The sequence below is a fragment of the Monodon monoceros genome, unplaced genomic scaffold (assembly GCF_005190385.1).
Source record: "Monodon monoceros isolate NGI ecotype Baffin Bay Population unplaced genomic scaffold, NGI_Narwhal_1 Super_Scaffold_5, whole genome shotgun sequence".
NCBI classification, from domain to species: domain Eukaryota; kingdom Metazoa; phylum Chordata; class Mammalia; order Artiodactyla; family Monodontidae; genus Monodon; species Monodon monoceros.
The window spans coordinates 105,560,859-105,584,001 of record NW_021703782.1 but is presented as its reverse complement, the minus strand read 5'-3'; the positions used below and the strand labels follow the sequence as shown (position 1 = coordinate 105,584,001).

The following is a 23,143-nucleotide window of genomic DNA, read 5'->3' as shown; positions in this document are numbered from 1 at the left end:
GGTGGCCAAGGGCCAGCCGGGAGCCCCTGTGACCGTGTGCTGGGTGCAGGGACAGTGATTTGAGATGGGGCTGGAGAGTGGGCAGATGGGCTTGGGGCCATGCCGAGATGTTTGGACTTTGTTCCAGTGCCGTGGGAAGCCACTGGAGGCTTAGAGCGTGCGAGTGACATCATGCGATTTATGCTTTTAAAAGCTCACGCTGGCAGCTGTGTTCCTCTCTCTCACTCACCACTAAAATCCGCTTCCCCCCCACGCCACCCCGGCCTACACTGCTCTTGGCCCATAGTGAATGTTCAAAATAAGTGTTGAATGAATGCACGCCCCTGACTTCCTGTGTGACCTGGAGGTAGTCACTTCTCTCTCTGGACCTTAGTTTCCTCACCCGAAATACGGTCGGTGGGAATTTCACGCCAGGGTGTGTGGGCGGGACTGGATTTAGGTTACCCGCCTCCCCGAGCGCCCCGAGACCTGAGTCTCCCACCCCAGGAAGGGAATGTGGGTCTTCCCCCGGTGGGGACCTTAACCAACGCGCGGCGGCCCTGCCCAGCCCTGGACCGCGGTCCGAAGGGTGCTGCAGCCCCAGGGGCGGGACCCGCAGGCGATCCCCCGCGCCCCGGCTCGGATTGGGTGCAGCCGTGACCTGCACCACGCGATTGGTCGATCCAGAAGCAGGGGCGGGGCCTAGCTCCTGCAGCGGGGCGGCCCGGCAGCTGGGGACGCGGCCAGAGCCCGGGGAAGCTGCTGCGGGGGCGATGGCCGCGCCGAGCCCGGGGCCCCACGAGGTAGGTGCAGACCCGAGAGAGGACAGGAAAGGAAAGGGTTGGAGGGCAGGGGCAGGACCTCCCCTCCCCGTGCAGGGCGAACACACCCCCATCCAAGCCCAGAAGGGGTCCTGCACTGGGCGGGACTGGGACACGCCCCACATGGGGCCGCAGGTCTGAAGCGGGGAGTCCGGCGGGTATCCCCCGAGAACTTCCTCAGTTTCCTTATCGGGAAAATGGAGACAATGATAAAAGCTTCTCCTTCATAGGGCTGTTAGGAGGTCAAGCTCTCAGACAGTGCTGGGCACATGGTGGGCGCCCAATGCGAAGGGGTCAGCAGCTATGATCTCAGCTTCGTGCTGACCCTCCGCGCTGGCCTGGAGGAACTCGGCATAGACGAGTGGAATAGATGACTGAATCACTGACATCACAGCTCCTACTATAAGGAGTTCCTGTGCAGGATGCTCAAACTCAACAGTAACAACAGTTAATACCTGCCACGAAGGAGTTATTATAGTTCTCATTTTACAGAGGAGAAAACGAGGTGCAGAAAGGTTAGGTGATCTACCTAAGCTAGTGAGAGGTTGCAGAACAAATGCTCTGCCTACTGATAATAAACATCACTATTGTGGGTGCTGACTGCATGCCAGGTACTGTCCCCTCACAACACCCAGTGAGGTGGGTACCAGCCTTATCTGCATTTTACAACTGAGGAAACTGAGGCAGAGAGGGATGAGGGGTGAGCTGACAAGCAGTGGATGTGGGACTCAGACCAGGGTCTCTCACCTGTGGGATGCTTGCTGCCTCAGGCTCATTGCTTCTGGTGCCTCCCACCCCAGGTCCTGACCCCCTCCCCAGAGGCTGGACACAGAGCTGCCACCTCGAGCTCTGGCCGCCGTGGCCTCCTCTGGCGTCTACGAGACAAGCAGTCTCGCTTAGGCCTGTTTGAGATTGGCCCAGGGCATGAGCTGCACCAGCTGACGTGTATGATGCAGGCAGGGCTGTGGGCTGCCACTCAAGTGTCCATGGACCACCCGCCCACGGTGAGTGGCCAGTCTGTCCCATACACCTCCACAGCACCGACAGCAAGACCAGGCTGATGCCCTGTCCTGCTAATACTGCAGGGCTGGGGAACAGAGCGGGCTAGATAGAAGGAGAGGAAGGCAGGGGCTTGGTGCAGGGAGGGAGGGACATTCTGGGGTGGGGGCTGAGGCCAGGAAGCCAGAAAGCCCAGGGTGTGTGGGGAGTGCGAGAAAGCCCCTGACCCGGGTGGTTGATGTGTGATCTAGGTGGGTCTCTGCCTCTCTTTGGGCTTCAGTGTCACCTCTGTATAATGGATGGGAGGGATTGTACTCCTTGATCTCTGAGGCCCTCCCAGTTCTGCCAGGGTGTGTGGTTAAGGGACCCCGCCCCCACCCCACCAGCCCAGCCCATCCTCCCTGGAGCTTAGGCTGGGGCCAGGCTGGCTCAGCAGAAAGGGTCGCCCACTGCAAGCTCAGCAGCTGGACGGCCCGGGTGAGCATGTATGTTGTTTGTGTGTGTGCATACATGTGCACAGTGTGACCACATCCTGTGAGCCAGGTCCTAGCACAGGACCTGGAGGTCCAGGGAGAGAGTAGGAGTCCTCTAAATCTCATCACCTGCTGAAAATCTTCCATGGCTCCCCAATACTCAGCCTGGCCTCACGGTCCTGCTGGCTCAACCCCAAGGGCCAACTGTCCAGCCTCCTCCCCAGTCCATCCTGACTCGCTTCAGTCACTCAGGCTCTCCTTCCCTTCCTGGTGGCCACCACTGCTGTTCCCGCTCCTGTGAGCACCCTGCTCCTCCTCTCCACTGCCCTTAAGATTTCAGCTTAGGGGGCACCTCCTCCAGGAAGCTTTCTCTGATCCTGCTTCTCCCAGGCTGAGTCAGACAGTCCTAGGCTTCTAGGCCATCCCCTTTGACTGGGAGGGCATCTGGCAACACTTTGGCCAACGCGTGTCTGGGCACATGCGTCAGGCTCTAGCTCAGAGACTGGTGCTGGGGACCCAGCAGTGAATGAGACACACCTAGGACCTGCCTTGGGTTACTCTCCTCCTCCCTCCAGCTCTGGGAGGGCTGGCAGTCTATCTGCCCAACTCAGGCACACCCAGAGTGGTCCCCACTGGCTGGAGGAATCAAATTGGGGGGAACGGGGGTGAGGCCAGGTACAGGATGCTTGGAGACCCTGGGCTGGCACTGGGGGGTTGAGACTTGCCCTGAGCCCCTCTGCTCCTTGCTACAGGGGCTGCCCACGGAGGAGGATTTCTCCGAGGTCCTGACCCAGGTTCACGAGGTAGAAAGCCCGAGTGCTGCATGGGAGGGGGTGTGTTCTGCTCCTCTCCTCAGTTTCCCCATCTGTGCAGTGGGAATGACGGCTTGCCCCGGGGCTTTGCAGGAAGGGTGTGCTTACCCTGACCCTCCCGCGCCAGAGCCAACTGCACACACCTGGGCCCCAGGGACACTCTCGGGGCTGCTCTTCCTTTCCGCAGGGCTTCGAGCTGGGCACCCTGGCTGGCCCCGCCTTCGCCCGACTGCGGCGCTCCCTAGGGCTGGCAGAGGAGGACTATCAGGCTGCGCTGGGTCCCGGCGGCCCCTACCTGCAGTTCCTCAGCACCTCCAAGAGCAAGGCCAGCTTTTTCCTGTCGTGAGCTGGTGGCTGGGGTGGGGAAAGGGTGCGAGAGGTGTCCGGGGCGGAGGGGGGCTCTTGAGGAGAGAGACAGCATGGCCAGGTCAGGGTGGGTCAGGGCCGGATAGCGGTCAGATGGAGGAGCAGAGACTGGGGGCGAGGGCAGGAGGCGAGAGGGGCGGTGCGGACGCGGCTCCTGCCCCACCTGGTCAGTGACCTCTCCGTCCCGCCCCCCAGCCACGACCAGCGCTTCTTCCTGAAGACCTTGCGGCGCCGGGAGGTGCGGGCGCTGCTCGCCCACCTGCCCCGCTACGTGCAGCACCTGCAGCGGCACCCACACTCGCTGCTTGCGCGGTTGCTGGGTATGACCGGCCAGGGACCCGGGACTGCGGGACGAGGGGAGGGGTGAAGAGAGAGAGCGAGAAGGGGAGGAGGTCAGGGAGTGGGCGGTTCCAGGACGGGGGGCGTAGGGTACCTGAGCCCGAGCAGGGTGGAGGGGACTGGACAGGAGGCGGGGCCGGCTGGGGGCAGAGTTCAGTGGGGGGGCGGGTCCTAGACCGCAACGTAGGAGGGCGGGGTCGGTGGGCGGGGCCAAGACCTCGGGCGGGGCCCAAAGGGGGCGGGGTTGGGATTGAATAGTCCCGAGAGGAGGGTATATGGGCAGGGCTAGGCCTGGGGGACACGGCATCTTTGGGGCTAAATTTAGAAGCGGGTCGACTTGGGACACCACCCCAAGCTGGGGAAGGGGTCTGGGGGCGTGGCCTGGAGGCTCGGGATGCGGCGGATCGCGAGAAGGAGGCATGGCCTGGAACTGGGGCAGGATGCACCCGGCGTTGCCGAGTTTGGGGCCTCTCTACCTGACGCCCTCTCCCTTTCCAGGAGTGCACAGTCTGCGGGTGGCCCGGGGAAAGAAGGTGGGTGAGGCCGAGGTGAGGGGGCCGGGCCGGATGGGGCGGCTGGAGGGTGAGATCCTGTCCTCCCTCACTCCCTACCCCCGTCTCCAGAAATACTTCATCATCATGCAGAGCGTCTTCTATCCCACCAGCCGCATCTCCGAGAGGTGAGTCGGCCTCCCCGCCCCACCCAGAATGTGCCACCTGAAGCACCCACACTCACTAGACAGACCGCGAAACTGAGGCGCAGGGAGGAGAAGGGACGTTACCAAGATCTCCTGACGGGTCGGAGACAGTGATTCCCAGGACCAGCATCTCTTGAGCACTCAGTATGCCATGGGCGCTGTGTTGAGACATATACATTCATCATTTTCCTTATTCCCAGAACAACTCTTGAGGGGTAGCTGTCCTTATCATCCCCATTTTGTCGATGAGAAACTGAGGAGGGGAAAGCCACACAGCTACTAGATGAGGAGCAGGGATTCAAACTAGCCTCTGATTGCAGGTGGCCCTCTGAGCCTCCTAGCCCTGCCTCTGCCTGCGAGCTCCACGCTGATGCTCTCCCAGGGCACGGACTTCACTCATGCCCTCTGTTGCTGCGTCTAGGGTTGGGCCCCTCTGTCTGGGATACCCCAGGGATGACAAGGTGCCAAGAGGCAGTTACAGGCAGGGGTAAAGTCTGGACTGGACGTTCAAGGGCCTGAGTTGGAATCCCTGCTCTGCCCTTTACTCACTGTGTGGTCTTGGGCAAATTAAAAACAAAACAAAACAAAACAAAAAACCTCTCTGAGGCTTTTTCTTCATCTCTAACACGGGGACAGTAACGGACTGGGGTTGTGCTGAGAATCTGGACGGTCACCCAGTGGAAGCTCTTGTTTCTTATTACCTCGTGAGTTCCCTGTATGTCTCAAGTCTGTATAAGGTTGAATTCTGTCTCCCCCACCCCTCACTTCCCAGGTATGACATCAAGGGCTGCGAGGTGAGCCGCTGGGTGGAGCCCGCCCCTGAGGGCAGCCCCCTTGTCCTGGTGCTGAAAGACCTCAACTTTCAGGGCAAGACCATCAACCTGGGTGAGCCACGGGGGCGGTCACTACCTGCTCTTCCTCCATTTAGAGTGAAGTTAGAAGGGTGTCCCTGGCACTGCTCTCTGCCTGAGTCTTTTTTTTTTTTTTTTTTTCTGTACGCGGGCCTCTCACTGTTGTGGCCTCTCCCGCTGCGGAGCACAGGCTCCGGATGCGCAGGCTCAGCGGCCACGGCTCACGGGCCCAGCCGCTCCGCGGCATGTGGGATCTTCCCGGACCGGGGCACGAACCCGTGTCCCCTGCATCGGCAGGCAGACTCTCAACCACTGCGCCACCAGGGAAGCCCCCCTGCCTGAGTCTTTAAGAGCCCAGATTCTGGAGTCAGGAGAGTCTGGAGTTAGAGAATCCTAACTCCACAGCTTTCTAGCTAGGTGACCAAGGCAAATTACAGATGAGTTCCCTCATCTGTGAAATGGGACAGTAATGACATCTGCCCTTCTAGGGCAGATGTGTGTGGAGCCCTCAGAAACTTGCCTGGCACACAACGAGCACTCAGGTGGGGGCACTGATGCTCCGGCAGGGCCCCAGCGGAGCTGGCTCCTCCGCCAGATGGAACTGGACACCGCCTTCCTCCGGGAGCTCAACGTGCTGGATTACAGCCTCCTGATGGCCTTTCAGCGTCTCCATGAGGATGAGCAGGGCACAGACAGTGGCCTCATCTTCCGCACAGCCAGGTGGGCCCCCCAGAGGCAACAGCAAGAATGAGGTGATGAGAACATGGAAAAGACAGTGTAGTGGGGGAACAGCACAGGCAAAGGCTTGAAGACTGGAAAGTGCAGTGTTTGTGTGTATGTGTGTACGTGTGTGTGTGTGTGTGTGTGTGTGTGTGTGTAGCGTGGAGGGCTGGAGAAGCCTGGCCGGCAGGGGTGGCAGGCACAGATGGATCTCAGCAGAAGAAAGACCAGGTGAGATCCAGTTGAGCTTTTGAAGAATCTGCCCATTTTCCAGAAGGAGATGTGGAGCCATTGAAGGTTTCAGACCTATTTAATTTTTGCCTTAGAAAGAGCCCTTGCCCCTTAACTCGGTCATTTCACTTTGAGGACCTCGAAGTCATCACCACTGGCACCATCATCTTGTTGCCTTCCTCTTGCATGCAGCCAATCTTTGCATGCTGACTATGAGCCTCATTGAGAGGATGGGCTCATTCCCATTTTAGAGATGTGGAAACTGAGCCTCAGAGACAGGAAGTGAAGTTGTAGAATGACTTTTGAGGATTCATGTTAGTACTTGGTTAGTGACCTGCATTTCAGTCCTCCAAGGCCCACATCTGTGGTTGAACCGAATTACTCAGGGTTTAAGACAGGCACTTCAAGGAAATAAGTTCATTGATCCAGTGGGTGGACAAGTGAAAAATGATGTCCACTCACTAGCCCCCATCCCCACCCCTTGGAGGAAGACCTTGGGATGGGTGAGTCTGGGGCACAACCCAAGGTAATGGCTTGGTGGGCACATCCTGACCAGATGGTGGAATGCCTGCCATGGGGCACAGAATCCACCAAGTCTGCCCATCCAACCTAGGTCAGCTTCTCCCTTGCCCTCTACCCCCAGATAGTGCTCATATTACAGCCGTCATTCAGCAGGTAAACCCAAGTGTGCATACGACGGTTGTTTCTCCATGCTGCCTGGTGAAAGGTCACAGCTACAGCCCCACCCCCACCCAGTTCCCAGCCCCTCATTCAGAACCCACCACACCCAGGTTAACCCTGGCACCGCAGAGAGTACCAGCGCTCTGTTCTGGCTCCCAGACCACTCGGTTCTGATTGGTTGGTGCTTGGGTGGGACTTTGTTTGATTGCTTTCTTTCCCCCAAGACCTGGGCAGGGCAGGGATAAAGCCCTCAGCGACCCCCCCGCCCGCGACCCCCACTCCCAAACTCCCACCATCACAAGAGGACAACGTTAGGGGACTGAGCCTGCTTCTGGTTGGGATTGGGGGCCCAGCCAGAGACACCTTCTGATTTGGAATACAATTTGAGGCAAAAAGACACACCATCTGCAAACTTGGGTTGGAGTTTGTCTGCAAGGTCTCAACTCTGCCACCCTGAAACTCCAGGGTTGGATAACCCCAAACAGCAGTTTAGGAAGTACCCAAATATGGGACTTACCCAAAGTGATGTGGCACATAAGTGCAGAGCCAGAGTCTGTGTGACCCAAATGCTCTAGACCAGCGCTACCCAGTAGAAATTTAATGCGGGCCACACATGTAGTTTTAAATTTTCTAGTAGCCTCATTTTTAAAAGTAAAAAAGAAATAGGTAAAAATAATTTTAATAACATATTTCACTTACTTCGTACATCCAAACTTTTATCATTTCATCATCTAATCAATATAAACATTTATGAGATATTTTACATTCTTTTTCTCACACTGCTTTGGAAATCCAGTATGTATTTTATACTTACTGCGCATCTCATTTGGGACTGGCCGCATTTAAGTGCTCAGGGCCACATATGGCTGGCTGCTGGCTGCATAATGGACAGCTCAGCTTCAGACCGTCAACTGCACTTTACTCAGCTGCCCAGTTTATCTGACATCACAGGCCCGGGCACACGGGAGGTGTGGGAATGACCCAGGGGCAGCATGGCCATGCTGACAGGGTCCATTGGCTGGGGCTCCCTGGAGGAGGTGGTAACCTCACCCTCCTGTCTGCCCCCAGGTCTATGAGAGGGGTACAGAGCCTGGAGGAGCCGGAAGCCCAGAACCGCCGGCTGCTGCCCGACACCCCCAACGCCCTACACATCCTGGACGGGCCAGAGCAACGCTATTTCCTGGGCCTCGTGGACCTCGCCACAGTCTACGGGCTCCGCAAGCGGCTGGAGCACCTGTGGAAGACGCTGCGCTACCCAGGCCGGACCTTCTCCACCGTCAGCCCAACTCGCTACGCCCGTCGCCTCTGCCAGTGGGTGGAGGCGCACACCGAGTGACAGGCGCCCAGCCGCGCTCTCCCCACCTGGACAATGGTCGCCCGCTGGGGACGCGTGTTCCAGCTTGGCCCGGGCAGCGGGTCGGGCTCTCCTCGCCTGTTGTTCCTCCTATTGGCCTCCAGAGGGCAGCATCCCCTAATTAATATTATGAACTCATTTTGCTGGGGATGCTGTGCCTGGCATTGTATCAGGGACTCCCTTACATTATTAGCTCATTTAATCCTCAAAAAAAAAAAATGCTATTATTCTTTTTTTTTTACAGACCATGAAATGAACGCTCAGGGGGTGAAGGGACTGAGCTAGATCATTCAGCAATAAATGCTGGAACCAGGACTCAACTATGCCTTTTGGACTCAGGAGCCTGTATTCTTACTCACCAGCTCCCACAGCCCTGTCCTCATTGGGGAAGCGGGGAGGCTGAAGCCACCAAGCCCAGCCCCCTTGTCGTCCAGATGGGGAAACTGAGGCCCAAAGACTTTAAGGGGCTTAGTACGGGTAAGTGGCAAGGCCAGCCCAAGAACCCGGGCCTCCCAACCCCCTGCCCTGGCTCAAGCAGGGCCCACTGGCCTCCCTCTGGGGTGGCCCCCCTCACTCCTGCTCTTCTAGGATGCAGGTGGGAGGAGGTGGGGGAGTGGGGGGGCTTCAGCTCTGGGAAACATTAGACTGCGGTCCACTATGGATCTTGAGTAAGCTCTGCCCTCCTCTGGGAGTCACTTTTATCATCTGTGAAATGGGAGCAGGGGTTGGTGGTCAGATGGAGGGACCTGGACACACAGACATCACTGGGAGCAGAGAAGAAAATTGCCTGCATAGCCTGTGATCTTTCCTTCTCCCTCCTCCAGGAAACTCCAACTCTGCCTTTGGCCCCAGTCCAATCTGACCATGCCCAAGTGGCCCTTTCCTCTAGAGCTTCTCTGGGGCCTGGCTGTGTGATCAGGACAAGGTGCTAAACCTCTCTGTGCCTCAATGGTCTAATCGTTAAAATGGAAACATTTAACTCATTAAATATTTATTGAGCACCTGCTATGTGATAGGCCCTCTGCTGGGAAATGGGGACGTGGGGTGGAGCAAGATGCATAGATTCCACCACCACAGAACTCACAGTTGGGGGGGACAGTGACAAAAGCAACCTGTGTGACAAAGCCTTGCGAAGGAACATGGGGCTGTGGAGCTCAGGGAAGGAGCCTCTACCTAATTATTTGATGGGTGGGTGTGCTCTAACCCCTTCACTGAGACCAGAAGAATCAGATGCAGCTCTGGGAGGGTCCCAAGCCAAGGACACAGGAAAGACCTGGAGTAAGAGAGAGCCTGGCACTAGAGAGAAAAACATGACACTGTGGTTGGAGTTCGGGGCTGGGGGTACAGTGTGGGGGTGTAGGGGGCTTTGTGGGCCAATGGCTGATCCCTGGACTGGATGACTCCAGACCTTGGGAAATTCACTCACCCACCACTGCCATTCCATTGGCCTTGAGAGAAAAGGAGGAAAAATGGCTGGTGGGGGAAGGGAGAGGAAAGGGAAATCTTATGCTGCAGGGCTGGAGTGCGGGTTCCTGGAATATATATACACATATATAATTGACCTCACCCTTAGCTGCCTGGGTGAGTCTGGGTGATTACTCTACCTTTCTGAGCTGGCACAAGCCACAGAGCATTTCTTGTTCTGGCTCAGCAGGAAGCTGAGACATAGAGTGCATTAAGGTCATCACTAAGGAGGTGGGTGGGTCGTGGAGACTCTGGTGGGAGGGCAGCACAGCAGGAAACTGGGGTTTGGCCCTACATTTCCCTGGGATCTGAATCCAACAGGGCTGAGTCAGGGCCTGAGCCCTACGCTCATAGATGGGGATAGCTCAGCCCCTACCCACTTTGGGTCTCTGGCAATGGGCTGAGGCAGGGCCTGCGGCTGGAAAGGAAGTGGCTTGTCCAACGTCTCACGAGGCCCAGGACTCCTGGCTCTTCTAACTGGCTCATTCAACAGACATTATCTAGCACTGAGTGTGTGCCAGGCACTGTGCCGGTGTTGGAAATGCCCTAAGAACATGACTGGCCTGACTGCCCGCATGGAGCTTAGAAGCTGGTGGGCAGATGGACCATAAACAAGAAAACCAGTTAATACACTGCATGATTTCAGAGTGTGACAAGTACTATGAAAAAAATAAATCAGGTTGGGACAAGAGGGATAGTGGTGCCGTGTTGGATAGAAAAGTTGGCAAGGGCCTTTCTGAGGAGGTGATATTTGAGCTGAATGACAAGAAAGAGCTGGCCATCTGAATAGAGAAGTCCAGGTAGAGGATATAGCAAGTGCAAAAGTCCTGAAGTAGGAACGAGCTCAATGCAACTGGAGATTGGAACGGTGGCCAGGGTGGGTGGACGGTGATTAAGAAGGAAGCAGGAGGGCCTCCCTATTCTATGAAGAGTTAGGAGAGGACTTTTGCCAAAACCAAATTGAAGAGCTTCATCTGAGGCTGTGGGACTTCCCAGTGTCAGTTCCACTGTGGATGTATGACCCTCATCTACTCTGGGAGCCCAGGACATTTGGGCATGTCTGGGCTTGTCAAGACAGGAACTTGACCATGTCTCCATGCGGCCTTAGCAAGGAAGGATTTGCCTCTCTGGGGAAGGAATCGTCACCAGCCATTGTGGGTGATCAATGAATCCATAGGGAACATCTCATCATTTTCCCCTTGGGGTTGGGGCCACGGAGCGAGACTGAACTGAGGTGTGCCCAGGCTGGAGTGGGGGATACAAGGAAGGCTTGTGCTCAGCGGAGGCCCCGGGGGCAGGGCTGCTTCAACAGAGCCCCCAACAGGATGGGGAGAGGCATGGAGGCCTAGATCACCGGCTTGGGGGAATTTGGCTTTGCATATGGAGTGCTAGCCCTGGAAAGCTGCTGATCTGGGTGCAGATACCCAACATAGATACCCTGCTGTTGTGCCCACACCGGAACCTCTTAGAAAAAGGAAAATGGAGTTTGAAATGGGACCAGAGCTGGAGCCCAGGCTGGTTCCCAGGCCAGGGCCCTGCAGAAGGGGATGCATGTGGTAAGATGAGCTTTCTTTCAATGCTCATAAAACATTTTGTAAAAAAGAAAAACAGTTTAGATGGGAAGTATGCTCTCTACTTCACCCCAGGCCCGCCTCTCCCAATTGCCTCCTATTTGCCCCTTCAATCCTATCTGGCCCCGGAAAGCACTTGACTTTGAATCCCCGAGGGACCCCAGGTGAGCCTTCGAATGCGACACATTTCAGCACCTGCAGGGGCCCTACACTGCGTTGGCTTCGAATTGGAGGACACTTTGAGAAGGGGGGTGTTATAGTGTGACTTCTTTTGTACCATGATTCTTCCTCATCTTGTGTGAAACTCATAGGATTTAACCTCAGTAATTCAAGATGGAGTCACAGTGGCCAATGTGAACTTCCATATTAGCTGTTGTCCGCCTGGCGTAGCCAAAAAAAAAAAAAATTAACAGTGTTTATTTATTTGGCTGCGCTGGGTCTTAGTTTTGGCACGTGGGATCTTCGTTGCCACGTGCAGTGGCATGCAGGATCTAGTTCCCTGACCAGGGATCAAACCCGGGGTCCCTGCATTGGGAGCGTGGAGTATTAACCACTGGACGACCAGGGAAGTCCCAGTAGTTTTGCTTTAGACAAGGAATTTGTTTGGTTCCTCAGGAAGACTCTACTGGCACAGAGACTGATAGAGACAAGATTCTTTGGGGCATAACTGTTACACCCTACAGGCAGATCCTTTAAAATGAGACCACAAGACTGAGCAACTTGAAGGCTCTTTGCTGGAGGACTCCACACTGCTGAGAGCTGTTCCAGACGGATGCTCTGTTGGAGCAGAAGGCGACTTCCCACTCACATTTGTCATGAGATTCTGGTTCAGCTGGACCAAAGCCTGCTGCTCGCTCGTGCTGAGACGTGACCTTCCCAGTCTTCTCCTTGGAGTTGTTTGTTACCCCCTTTTCTATTTTTCCCACTAACCTGTGTTGTGTGCAATAAACCAAGTGACTCATGAATTGAATACTGGTTATGGTCTTTGGGGTTTTGGGTTTTTTTTTAATGTTTATTTATTTATTTGCTGTATCAGGTCTTAGTTGCAGTGCGTGGGCTCTAGAGTACCCAGGCTCATTAGTTGCGGCACAGGCTTAGTTGTCCTGCAGCATGTGGGATCTCAGTTCCCTGACCAGGGATCGAACCGGCATCCCCTGCATTGCAAGACCAATTCTTAACCACTGGACCACCAGGGAAGTCCCATGGTTACGTTTTGTATATCCCCAGTCCTGTGATTCTAACCTGGTCTTACCGCTGGATCTTGCAGCAAAACGGGGGTGTTTGGGAGATGAAAGTAGGTGGTCAGAGCCCTGGCTCTGCAGTGACTGCCCAGGGTTTGAATCTTGGCTCTGCCACAAGATGCCTCTGCACCATCTCACTGGGAGATGCTATCATCAGGTAGGTGCTATCATCATCCCCACTCCACAGAGGAGAAAAACTGAGGCTCAGGTGAACTCACCCGAGGTAGTCCAGGTAAGGTTGCCAGAGAAAATACAGGACGCCCAATGACACTGGAATTTCATATTTCTAATATAATTATTGGTTGTTGCTGAAATTCCAATATAAGTGGGCATCCTGTATTTTATTTGCTAAACCTAGCAACCCTACCAAGCTTGAAACCCGGGGCTGCCTGAGCCTAAAACCCCGTTTAATTACCGTCCCGCACCGCCTCCCGCACCGCCCCCCGCCGCCCGACTTCATAAATGGAGAAACTCCAGTCCGGACGACAAGAGAGCCACGGCACATTGGCTCCGACACCCTCTAGCCCTTTCCTAGGCGGACCGCCCAACCCACCTCCCGCAGGAGCTTGGGAGACGTGCGGGAGGGCAGAAGAGGGGAGACGCTGGAGCTCAGACTCCGCCCCCAGCTGCCGAGGCCCGGCCGCCGGTCCCGGAGGCCCCTCCGCCACTGCCAGCCGCGTACTTCCCACCCACGCCGCGCAAGCCGCGCTCGTAAGCCCCGCCACCGCCGTTCAGCCCCGCCCCCAGCGCCCCTGTCTCCTCCCCGTCCCGGCAAACCCCGCCCCTGCCGCCGGCAGCGACCGCCCTTTCAGTTTCTAGTCTCCAGAAGCTGCGGCGACGGCACCGCCTCCGCCCAGGTCCTCCGGCTTCCTGCCCGGCTCGTCCGACCCACGGGTCATGGAGCTCGGAGCTGCGGATCGGGAGCAGCCGGCGCGTCCCAACCTGCCCTCCAGGTTAGCGCCCGGCCGGGTGAGGGGGTGGTGGAATCTGGGAGTGGGGTGGAAATCCCTCGTGCTGTCCCGTCCCAGGCCTCTCCATTAGTGAGGTAGGAGAGATGGGATGGGAGTCGAGGCTCCAGGCTCCTGATTCTGTCCAACCCAGAGTCGAGGGATGACCTTGAGCCGAGGGCTCCTCTCGTCTGCCTTTCCTTCCCCATCTGTGCAATGGGGACTGGGTTGGCTGGAGGTTTCCCAAGGGTCACTGATTCCAGCTCCTTTAGGATGGGGACAGAGCTTCCCCGTGTTTGGAGACTTTAAGGCGTTTGATTCCCAGAAGCCGTCTGCCCTGACCCCGGCCTGTACCCTCCCCTGCCTCAGTTTCCCTGGGCAGTTTCCTCAGAGGCCTGGGACCCAGCTCTGAGTGTCTGGGTTTTGGCAGGTCCCCGGCTCCCATCCCTTCCCAGCCTGATCCCTGGAGGCAGCAGCCACCCGGCTGCTGAGCGGCAGTGACAGCATGAAGGCTCCGGTAAGTGGCGGAAGGAGGAAGGCTCACAGGGGACTTGGAGGTGGCTTCTGGCACAGCAGCCTCAGTAGCCTCTCCCACCCCAGGGCTGACTGTCACTTCCGACTTCACTGCTCCTGAGCTGAGGAGAAGGCCAGACTGGCCTCAAAGGCCAGCCCTGATCTGGCAGGCTGTGTGGCCCCAGGCAAGTGGCATTCCATCTCTGGTTTCCGGGCCTTGCCCCTCTTCCTTGTAGAGTGGAGATAATAGCACTACCTCCTGTGAGCATCCAAGGTCACCCAGGTGAGGCATCTGTCTACCTGGGAGTGGGATATGTTGTGAAAGTTCAGTTTAGCTGCTCTTGATTTTATTCAGGAGCCCCTGGTGAGAACCTTGGATGTTGTGGGAAGTCAGCCACGGCTGCCTGAATCAAGGTCTCTGGGTCCCTTGTGGGCAGGGGACCAGGTGCCAGGCACAGCCTGAGGCCTCAGGGGCTGAACCCCCTCCTCCGCACAGCTGGCCACACAGAGATTTATTTTTAGAAGCTGAAGTGGCTTGTGGGCAGAATAGCGAGGGCCTCTGGCAGGATATGCCTGGGGGAGCTGGGGGGCTGCTTTTTCACTTCTGGTTTTCACAGAGCCCCAGCCAGCCACTCAGTGTTTCTGAGGGGTGGCAGAGGGACCTGGGCCTTGGGTAGGCTGGGAGAAAGTTAGCACCCAGAGAGACACAGGTGGTGACCAAGGTGGCCCAGCACACAATGGCATGTCCGGGTTGTGACCCCCACTAGGCGACCCCGCCTGGAAGGCTTGGTGGGGGTTACTCATTAAGTCTGCCCGCCGGGCAGTGGGCCAGGAGGGCTTCCTGGTTCAGATGGCCTTTGGCACGTCGTTTCTGGAGGCAGGGGCCTCTGGGCTGCAGCTTTCAGTTGTTGAAACCATTCGTTGAACGATGCTGCCCTCACATCCCTTTCTACCATCCCTTTACTCACCCGGTCTGCTGACCCAAATCGCGATCATCAGCTAGGGGGATGGCCAGTGAGTCAGCTGGGGGAGGGGATGGGCTATGGGCATGCAGGCAGCCTCATCCCAGGGTCTGAAGGGGGCTGGTTGCCCTTCTCATGGGCCACTCTCCTGTCCTCACGTGCACAGCACCTCACGGTAGTGCTTTGGCCACCGTCCTCACAGTAAGTTCACGCTGTGGGCATTACCTGTTTCAGAGAGGAAGCAGGCCCAGAGAGGTGGAGAGTTATACCCCAGGCTGCACAGCACACCTTAGCTCTGGCTAAGAGCACGGTTTCTGGTTGTGAGGCCCCACCCTGCTACTTTCGTACTGTGTGGCCTGGAGCTACCCATTTCACCCCAAGTTGGTTCCCTTATCCTAGAATATAGGAATAATAATAGGGCTCATCTCAGGGTCATGTGCTCTGAGCCTGGCAGCCCAGAGGAAGGCCTGGTTAACAGAGATGGTGGCCTCTGCTGATGTTCTGGGAGCTACTGAGCTGGGGTTTGGACCCACGAGGCTGGGGTACAGCACCCCTGCAGAAGCCTCTAGGAGCCCCAGCGACCCCCACTCCCGCCCCATGACAACTGTCTCCCCAGGGTCGGCTCCTCCTCCTCACCCTGTGCTCCTTGGGCTTCTCCGCTGCCTACCTCCTGCTGTACTGCTGGGCCTGCCTGCCCTCCTGCCTGCCCTCCTGCCTGCCCTCCTGCCTGGACTCCCACCTCTCTATCAACTCCAGGCCCACTGTGCCAGGGCCCCAGCACTTCAGTGGCTACAGCAGCGTGCCAGATGGCAAGGTGAGTTGGCTGGGCAACATGTGGGGGGCAGGCCCGGCCAAGGCTACCAGGGTGCCCTCAACTCTCTGGGGTTGTGAGAAATGGGCTCATGTCAGGCCAGCCTGGACCCAGGGCTTGGAGCCTGTCCACAAGCTGACCTGTCACTTTACCTCTCTGAGCCTCAAGTTCTAAGAGGAAATGTCTTTTTTTTTTTTTTTTTGGCCGCACCGCACATCTTGCAGGATCCTAGTTCCCCGACCAGGGATTGAACGTGGGCCATGGCAGTGAACGTGCCGAGCTCTAACCATTGGACCATCAGGGAATTCCCACATGTCTTTTTTTTTTTTTTTTTTTTAATTCAACAAATAATTGCCTGGCTGCTCTCAGCTGGGTGCTGGGGATAAAAAAAGGTGAATCAGACAGGGTGGCCACGTGGAACTCCCAGCCCAGCGAGGGGAGCCAGACGTCATCACATCACGGTGATGCGTGCATCTTTAGATTTACCTGTCTACGCACAATCCGTTTGTTCAGCAAGTGTGTCTTTGGTGCCTTGGATGTGTCCTGCCTTGTGCTGATTGCCACTGGGGATACAGATGACACAGATAAAAGTCATATCAGTCCCAGAGCTCTCCCTCTGGGGGAGACAGGGACAGTGGGGCCCGGGGGTGACAAGGCAGCTGAGGCCCCTTGCCCCACGGCACACACCTCCCCATGCTTGCTCTGCTGGGCGAGGTTTGGAGCACTTTACCCCCTTCACCCTGATTTCAGTGGCCCCATCTGGTATGTTTCTCAAAGGCATCCCCCAACGACACCTGGTGCAGGAAGCTCCCAGTTCAGAGTTTGACAGCTCTCTGAACGTTGGTCAGAGGGAGGCGTGCTCAGGGACCCTGGCTTGGAGGAGACCTATTTCAGACCTTCATCCCTCTGAGTCACAGTTGCCTTATCTGTAAAAGGCTGTCATTACAGTTCCTACCTCGGTAGGGTTACTGTGCAGGTCCAACTGGATGATTCATGGACAGTGTTTAGAACGGGTGCTGTGTAAATCTTTGATGAAGATGCAAAAACAGGGCTTCCCTGGTGGGAAGTGGTTGAGAGTGGTTGAGAGTCCGCCTGCCGATGCAGGGGATGTGGGTTCGTGCCCCGATCCAGAAAGATCCCACATGCTGCGGAGCGGCTGGGCCCGTGAGCCGTGGCTGCTGAGCCTGCGCGTCCGGAGCCTGTGCTCCGCAACGGGAGAGGCCACAACAGTGAGAGGCCCGCATACGGCAAAAAAAAAAAAAAAAAAAAGATGCAAAAACAGCTGGGGTCAGGGGGACAAATTAAAGTGCCATACAGGTTTGGCCAGGTGGGACAAATGGCGAGGTGGGCTGGGTGGACGGTGTCCCAGCTCCATGGTCATGGCCAATGTTCATTTCAGATGCTCAGAGCTCATGGTGACGTGGGCCCAGGGTGGCCAGATCCTCTAAATTTTGTTGTTGTTGTTGTTTGTTTGTTTTTTATTTATTTTTGGTTGCGTTGGGTCTTTGTTGCTGCGCGCGGGCTTTCTCTAGTTGTGACGAGTGGGGTCTACTCTTTGTTGCGGTGTGTGGGCTTCTCACTGCAGTGGCTTCTCTTGTTGCGGAGCACGGGCTCTAGGCGGGCGGGCTTCAGTAGTTGCAGCACATGGGCTCTGTAGTTGTGGCTTGCAGGCCCTAGAGTGCAGGCTCAGTAGTTGTGGCACGTGGGCTTAGTTGCTCCGTGGCACATGGGATCTTCCCGGACCAGGGATTGAACCTGTGTCTCCTGCATTGGCAGGTGGATTCATAACCACTGCACCACCAGGCAAGTCCCCCAAGTTTGTTAACAGAGCACGAAATCTAAGTTTGGAATGTCAAAAGGGCTGATTTTTATAAATTATTAAGTATTAATTGTCTTAAAGACCCTGTGTAGGACAAGCAGAACACCTCCTGGGGCTGATGGTGACCTTGGATCTGACCAGACCCCAGTTGTCAGGTCAGGCTCAAACTGAGGGCAGAATAAGGAAGTCTTGTTTATTGCTGGGGCGTGGAAACTGGGGCTATGAGTTCTTAAGTCAACATTATGTCAGACATGAAATGTCCCTGAGTGGGCTACAACACTGTGTCTTTTATTGACTAGAATCAATGTTCCCATATCCTTTACACGCCTCCATAAACCTGTGTTCCCCCAGGAGGGAATGGAGGCCTGGGGTAGGCAGCAAGTCCTTTGCTGGGAGCCCTGACCCCTGACACCCAGTGAATGTTTGCAGGCTTGTTGGCTCAGCTTCCGCCTCTTGGGGGATAATGAGGTGAGGGTTGGACCCTTACTGTGCCCTTGGTCTGTGCTGATCACTCTCCAGGCATTTTTAATTGAATCCTTCCTTACAACCTGGTCAAGTAGATGCTATTTTCATCCCCATTTTACAGATGAGGGAATTGAGGCTCAGAGAGGCAAAGTGACTTGCCTAAGTCCACACAGCTAGGAAGGGGCAGAGCCAGGATTGAGGCTCAGAACCAGAGGTTCCCAATGTTGTCGTGGGCACTAAAGACTGCTTTTACTTATAAACTGGAACAATGAGAATGGGACTGGGGCAGAGGAGGGAGTGACCTAAGAGTGATTCCGAAGAGCTGAGGTTCATATTTACCTAACAAACACATACATGACACCCAGTCCGTGCCAGGCACTGCTCTGAATGCTTTATAAATATTTGCTCATGTAACCTTAATGAGGAAATGCAATGTAGGGCCTCTTAGGGCCTCAGCAATAAAGACCAGGGTCAGGAATGTGGCTGATGAGGAAGCATGAAGATTCCCTGAACACAGAATCTTAGCTCTGCCACTTGTCATCGGTCTGACCTTGAGAAGGTCACTCCAGCTGCCCCGCCTATCTGCAAAATGGGTTGATAAAGGGACTTACATCCCTTTACTGATACATCTTACTGATATAGATGTCAAGTGTGGTCAGGGGGTGTTCCTGGGTGGAGGAGCAGGCAGGTGGAAGCTGTGTGCCCAGGACTTTCTTTTTTTTTTAAAGAATTGTTTTAGTTTTCATTCTTTTTTTATATAAATTTATTTTATTTCATTTATTTTTGGCTGTGTTGGGTCTTCGTTGCTGCACGCGGGCTTTCTCTAGTTGCAGTGAGCAGGGGCTGCTCTTTGTTGCGGTGCACGGGCTTCTCATTGCAGTGGCTTCTCCTGTTGTGGCTCACGGGCTCTTGGCGCGTGGGCTTCGGCAGTTGTGGCTCATGGGCTTAGTTGCTCCGCGGCATGTGGGATCTTCCCGGACCAGGGCTCGAACCCATGTCCCCTGCATTGGCAGGCAGATTCTTCATCACTGAGCCACCAAGGAAGCCCGCCAGGACTTTCTTTCTCTCTACCTCCCCCTGCAGCCGCTGGTCCGAGAGCCGTGCCGCAGCTGTGCCGTGGTATCCAGCTCGGGCCAGATGCTGGGCTCGGGCCTGGGTGCCAAGATCGACGGTGCTGAGTGTGTGCTGCGCATGAACCAGGCGCCCACCGTGGGCTTCGAGGCGGACGTGGGCCGGCGCAGCACCCTGCGGGTCGTCTCCCACACGAGCGTGCCGCTGCTGCTGCGGAACTACTCACACTACTTCCAGCAGGCCCGCGACACCGTCTACGTGGTGTGGGGCCCGGGGAGACACATGGACCGGGCGCTGGGCGGCCGCACCTACCGCATGCTGCTGCAGCTCACCAGGATGTACCCGGGCCTGCAGGTGTACACCTTCACCGAGCGCACGATGGCCTACTGCGACCAGGTCTTCCAGGACGAGACGGGCAGGAACCGGTGAGCCAGGGGCCTGCCTGCTGGGGTCTCCCTGGCGGCTGGGGGCCTGCCTTCTCCAGCAGCCTCTGGTCCATCGAGGGTCTGCTCTGTCAGGTGCTGGGGCTCAGCAGTGGTACAGGCGGACGTGGTCCTGCCCTCTGATGGGGGCTGGGAATCAGAGGGCTGTCATTCATCGAGTTCTCTTAGAGATGAAGAATTCCAAATGGTGGTGAGGGGCGTTCGGCCTCGCCAGCACGCGTTTTGGGGTGACTGGTGTGGGCCCGCGTCAGGGAGCTCTTCTCTCTGGAAGGGGATGCTCTGAGACCTGAACTGGTCTTTGACGTCCCTTCCCGATAAGCAAAGCAACAGTGACAGTTCTAACAGCCCTTTTCACACACCAGGCGCTGCCCTCAAGATCTCATTCTACCACACGCCTAAAAGAGCGCCCCGACTCCTGTGGCCCCCTCCTCCACGCACAGGCTCCTCCCTGCCACCTCCCCACCTCAGAAAATACGGCTGCCAGCCTCCAGTTTTTCAGACAAACACTTGGGCTTTGCCCTTGACTCCCCTTGTTTCATCACCCGCCACGTACGATGGGCTCTCGAATCTCCTCCCGTGCCCACGGGTGCCACCTTGACCTAAGCCACCATCCCCTCCTGCTCTCGCAGCACCCCCTGCAGTCTGAGCTCCAGCTGCCCCAGGGAATTCACCCCATCAGTCACCTGCCCTCACCCTACAGCAGCTTCGCATAATGGGGAGAGTAGAGTCCAGACTCCCACCTCCTCCCTCCCCTGGCCTACAAGCCCCGCATGATCTGGCCCCTGCCTGCTTCTGTGACCTCATCCTCCTTCGCTTACCCTGTTCCAGCCACCCTGGCCGTCTGGGCCTCCTCAGACATCCACGCTGCCCTCACCTGCAGTCCTGTGCACGTGCCGTTCCTTCCCCCAAGTCCTCCCACAAATGACTGTTTGCTTCCAGATGTGGATGGAGTGTCATGTTGACCCCAAATGAAGGAGCATCTGCCACCTGACATCCTTCATCCCATTCTTTTGTTTCTTCCCAGCAGTTCTCTCCCAGCTGCCCACTCCCTTGAGAATGTTAGCAATGGGCGGGGCCGGTTCAGGCCAGCACAGGGCTTGGGAGGTGTTCAGTTTGAATGACTGAATCACCCCACAACCCCTCGGTAGAGGTGGAGGTGAGTGGCCCTCGGCTGGGAGAGTAACCAGTGCTGCTGCTTTGAGAGAGTCGAGGCCTGGGGTGGCCACACAGTTCCTTGCTCTGAGTTGGGTGTTGGGCCTGGAGGAGGAGCTAGGCTGAAAGTGTTCCCTCTCCATAGCCACCCATAATTATCCCCATTTCACGGATGGGTCACTGAGGCTCAGAGAAGTTCACGAGCAAACCTGATGACGCAGAGCAGATTCAAATGGAAGACCACTTGACTCCAGACGACCCTCTTCCCCACTTTCAATGACGGTGCTCTGCTGCCTCCTGCCGTCTCCCCAAGCCTGGTCCCTTAGCTGTGGGCGGGATGTGATCAGGGCTGCCGCACCACCGCTGGGAGAGGGGTGGTTTGCTCAAGTCCTCTGTGGGTGGGAAGAGTTGAACGGACCCGGCTTTGCACCCCACCCCCACCTGTTGCCCATTGCTGGCCTTGGGCTGGGGCTGCCCCGTCCTTAGGCACCCCCAGAGCCCCACTGTGGGCGTCAAGGTGAGAGGCCCTCGGCTGGGAGGGGAACCAGTGCTGTGCCTTGAGAGAGCTGAGGCTGGGGCCACCTTGCTCCCAGTTGAGTTGGGGGTCGCGGCTGGCTGACTGCTTCCCTCCCTCTGCCAGGAGGCAGTCGGGCTCCTTTCTCAGCACCGGCTGGTTCACCATGATTCTCGCCCTGGAGCTGTGTGAGGAGATCGTGGTCTATGGAATGGTCAGCGACAGCTACTGCAGGTCAGGGCAGCCAGGCGCCGGGCGGGAGGGCACCATGCGTGGGCCCTGTCCATGCTGGAGGGTGCGTGGGCTTCCCAATGGGTGGCCGAGGCACAGGGTGGGAAGGAGCTCGGCCTCTGGAACAGGTTGGATACCAGCCTCCGCTCTGCCCGTGTGGCCTTTGGGCCTGGCCGCCACCTCCCAGAGCCTCTATTTTCTCATGTCCAAGAGAGAAAATAATCACACTTTCCTCAGAAGGTTATGGAAAGGTTTAGAGAGAGAATAATCTACCAAAGTGCCTACCACAACATCAGGGCTGATGGTGTCAGTGATCTATTACACCTAAGTTCTGACTCGTGATATTATATAGCTCAACGTTATCATAACTAATTGAACTGAAAGGGTTCCACGTCTTCACCCTCTGTTCTTCTTGGAACTTCTTTGCTGAGCACGTGGGTGAGATAGATACACGTGGGTAGCCTGTGTGCCCTCTGCCATGGCACCTGGCCAGACAGCCAGTGAGTAGCTGGGTGTGCAGGGCTGGCAGCTCCATGCGGCGGGGAATGAGGGCTCCCTCACCAAGAGCCCAGCACCAGGCGCTTTGCATATTTTGACCTGTGGTTTCAGCCGAGAAGGTAGATAATCACCATCCCCATTTTACAGATGGGTTATTGAAGCTCACGGCGTACGTCTTTGGCCTAGAGTCAGCCAGCTTGCAAGAGGCAGAGCCAGGGCTTGAACCCTGGCCTTTGGGATCCTCAGGGGCTGCCCTTTTTCTCCTTTGTTCTGGCCTCCCCTGGGACCAAGCATGGGGCTCTGTGGCCTGTAGTACCTGGCGAGAGGGGGTCCGGTAGGTGGCAGGGTCTGGTGGGAGGCGGGCGAGTTCTGGTGCCTCACGCTCATCCCTGTTCCCCACCCACAGGGAGAAAAGCCACCCTTCGGTGCCTTACCACTACTTCGAGAAGGGCCGGCTGGACGAGTGTCAGATGTACCTGGCACACGAGCGGGCACCCCGCAGCGCTCACCGCTTCATCACTGAGAAGGCTGTGTTCTCCCGCTGGGCCAAGAAGAGGCCCATTGTGTTCGCCCACCCATCCTGGAGGACCCAGTAGCCCCATCGCCCAGCCAGCCACAACGCCTTCACCAGGCCTCTGTTCAGACCACACTCCACCAAAAACATTTAATTTATGGATCCTGCCTCCTATCATGTGCCGAGCACACCGAAGTTCTCTTCCTGCCCTACCCTGGGGACACTTGGAGCCATCTCAAGTGGCCTCTAGACTTATGGGGAGAAGAGGAGGGCTGTGGTGACCTTTGCACCCTCCTCCCTACCCCTGCTCCCTGAGTAATCTGAGTCGGATTCGTCCCACCTCTGAGTCTGTCCGGTGGCCTTTGCTCCCGGGGCTGGCGACCCCCCTATTCACCAGCACCATGAATTTCAACCGAGCACCAGCCCTGGCCCTTCCTCTCTGCACTCCCTCTCCACCTGCCTTTGGTGCCACACTTCCCAGGCTTGTCGCCCTAGTCAGGGCAACCCAGAACTTGAGGTTTGTTGGGCGAAGGGGCCTTTGAACTGTGACTGCCAGGGCCACCTCTGGAGTGTATGGGTAAACATGTTTTCTGGAAGCCTGTCC

The 23,143-nt window shown here is 56.7% G+C and overlaps 2 protein-coding genes across 7 annotated transcripts; both read left to right on the top strand.

Moving 5' to 3' along the window:
• Positions 1–699: 699 nt before the first annotated feature.
• On the top strand, positions 700–8,643 carry PIP5KL1 (phosphatidylinositol-4-phosphate 5-kinase like 1). Of its 3 annotated transcripts, XM_029203565.1 has the most exons (10): positions 700–782; positions 1,601–1,804; positions 3,025–3,075; positions 3,272–3,426; positions 3,646–3,770; positions 4,288–4,322; positions 4,413–4,468; positions 5,259–5,371; positions 5,904–6,057; positions 8,038–8,643. In XM_029203565.1, exons 1-10 carry the CDS (start codon positions 753–755, stop codon positions 8,303–8,305), a joined length of 1,191 nt encoding a protein of 396 aa, XP_029059398.1. In that variant the 5' UTR covers positions 700–752; the 3' UTR covers positions 8,306–8,643. The 3 variants fall into 3 exon arrangements, with proteins under 3 accessions (XP_029059398.1, XP_029059397.1, XP_029059399.1); XM_029203564.1 differs by lacking the exon at positions 700–782 and having other exon boundaries at positions 1,520–1,804; XM_029203566.1 differs by lacking the exon at positions 700–782 and having other exon boundaries at positions 1,621–1,804; positions 5,826–6,057; positions 8,038–8,492.
• Positions 8,644–13,410: 4,767 nt separating this feature from the next.
• On the top strand, positions 13,411–22,680 carry ST6GALNAC4 (ST6 N-acetylgalactosaminide alpha-2,6-sialyltransferase 4). 4 transcript variants are annotated; one of them, XM_029202465.1, is made up of 7 exons: positions 13,428–13,552; positions 13,977–14,063; positions 14,147–14,342; positions 15,638–15,835; positions 19,200–19,612; positions 21,423–21,530; positions 22,432–22,680. In XM_029202465.1, the coding sequence occupies exons 5-7, from the start codon at positions 19,254–19,256 to the stop codon at positions 22,619–22,621; spliced, it is 657 nt and encodes a 218-aa protein (XP_029058298.1). In that variant the 5' UTR covers positions 13,428–13,552; positions 13,977–14,063; positions 14,147–14,342; positions 15,638–15,835; positions 19,200–19,253; the 3' UTR covers positions 22,622–22,680. The 4 variants fall into 4 exon arrangements, with proteins under 4 accessions (XP_029058296.1, XP_029058297.1, XP_029058298.1 ...); XM_029202463.1 differs by lacking the exon at positions 14,147–14,342 and having other exon boundaries at positions 13,411–13,552; XM_029202464.1 differs by lacking the exons at positions 14,147–14,342; positions 21,423–21,530 and having other exon boundaries at positions 13,411–13,552; positions 22,432–22,678.
• Positions 22,681–23,143: the final 463 nt, after the last annotated feature.

Excerpts from the sequence above, each read along its gene's own strand:
- PIP5KL1 (XM_029203564.1), top strand. The coding sequence starts at position 1,520 with ATGTGGGACTCAGACCAGGGTCTCTCACCTGTGGGATGCTTGCTGCCT. Across the intron at positions 3,771-4,287 it reads GCTGCTTGCGCGGTTGCTGG|GAGTGCACAGTCTGCGGGTG; the intron begins GTATGACCGGCC and ends CTCCCTTTCCAG. Across the intron at positions 6,058-8,037 it reads CTCATCTTCCGCACAGCCAG|GTCTATGAGAGGGGTACAGA; the intron begins GTGGGCCCCCCA and ends GTCTGCCCCCAG.
- ST6GALNAC4 (XM_029202463.1), top strand. Across the intron at positions 19,613-21,422 it reads GACGAGACGGGCAGGAACCG|GAGGCAGTCGGGCTCCTTTC; the intron begins GTGAGCCAGGGG and ends TCCCTCTGCCAG. Across the intron at positions 21,531-22,431 it reads GTCAGCGACAGCTACTGCAG|GGAGAAAAGCCACCCTTCGG; the intron begins GTCAGGGCAGCC and ends CCCCACCCACAG.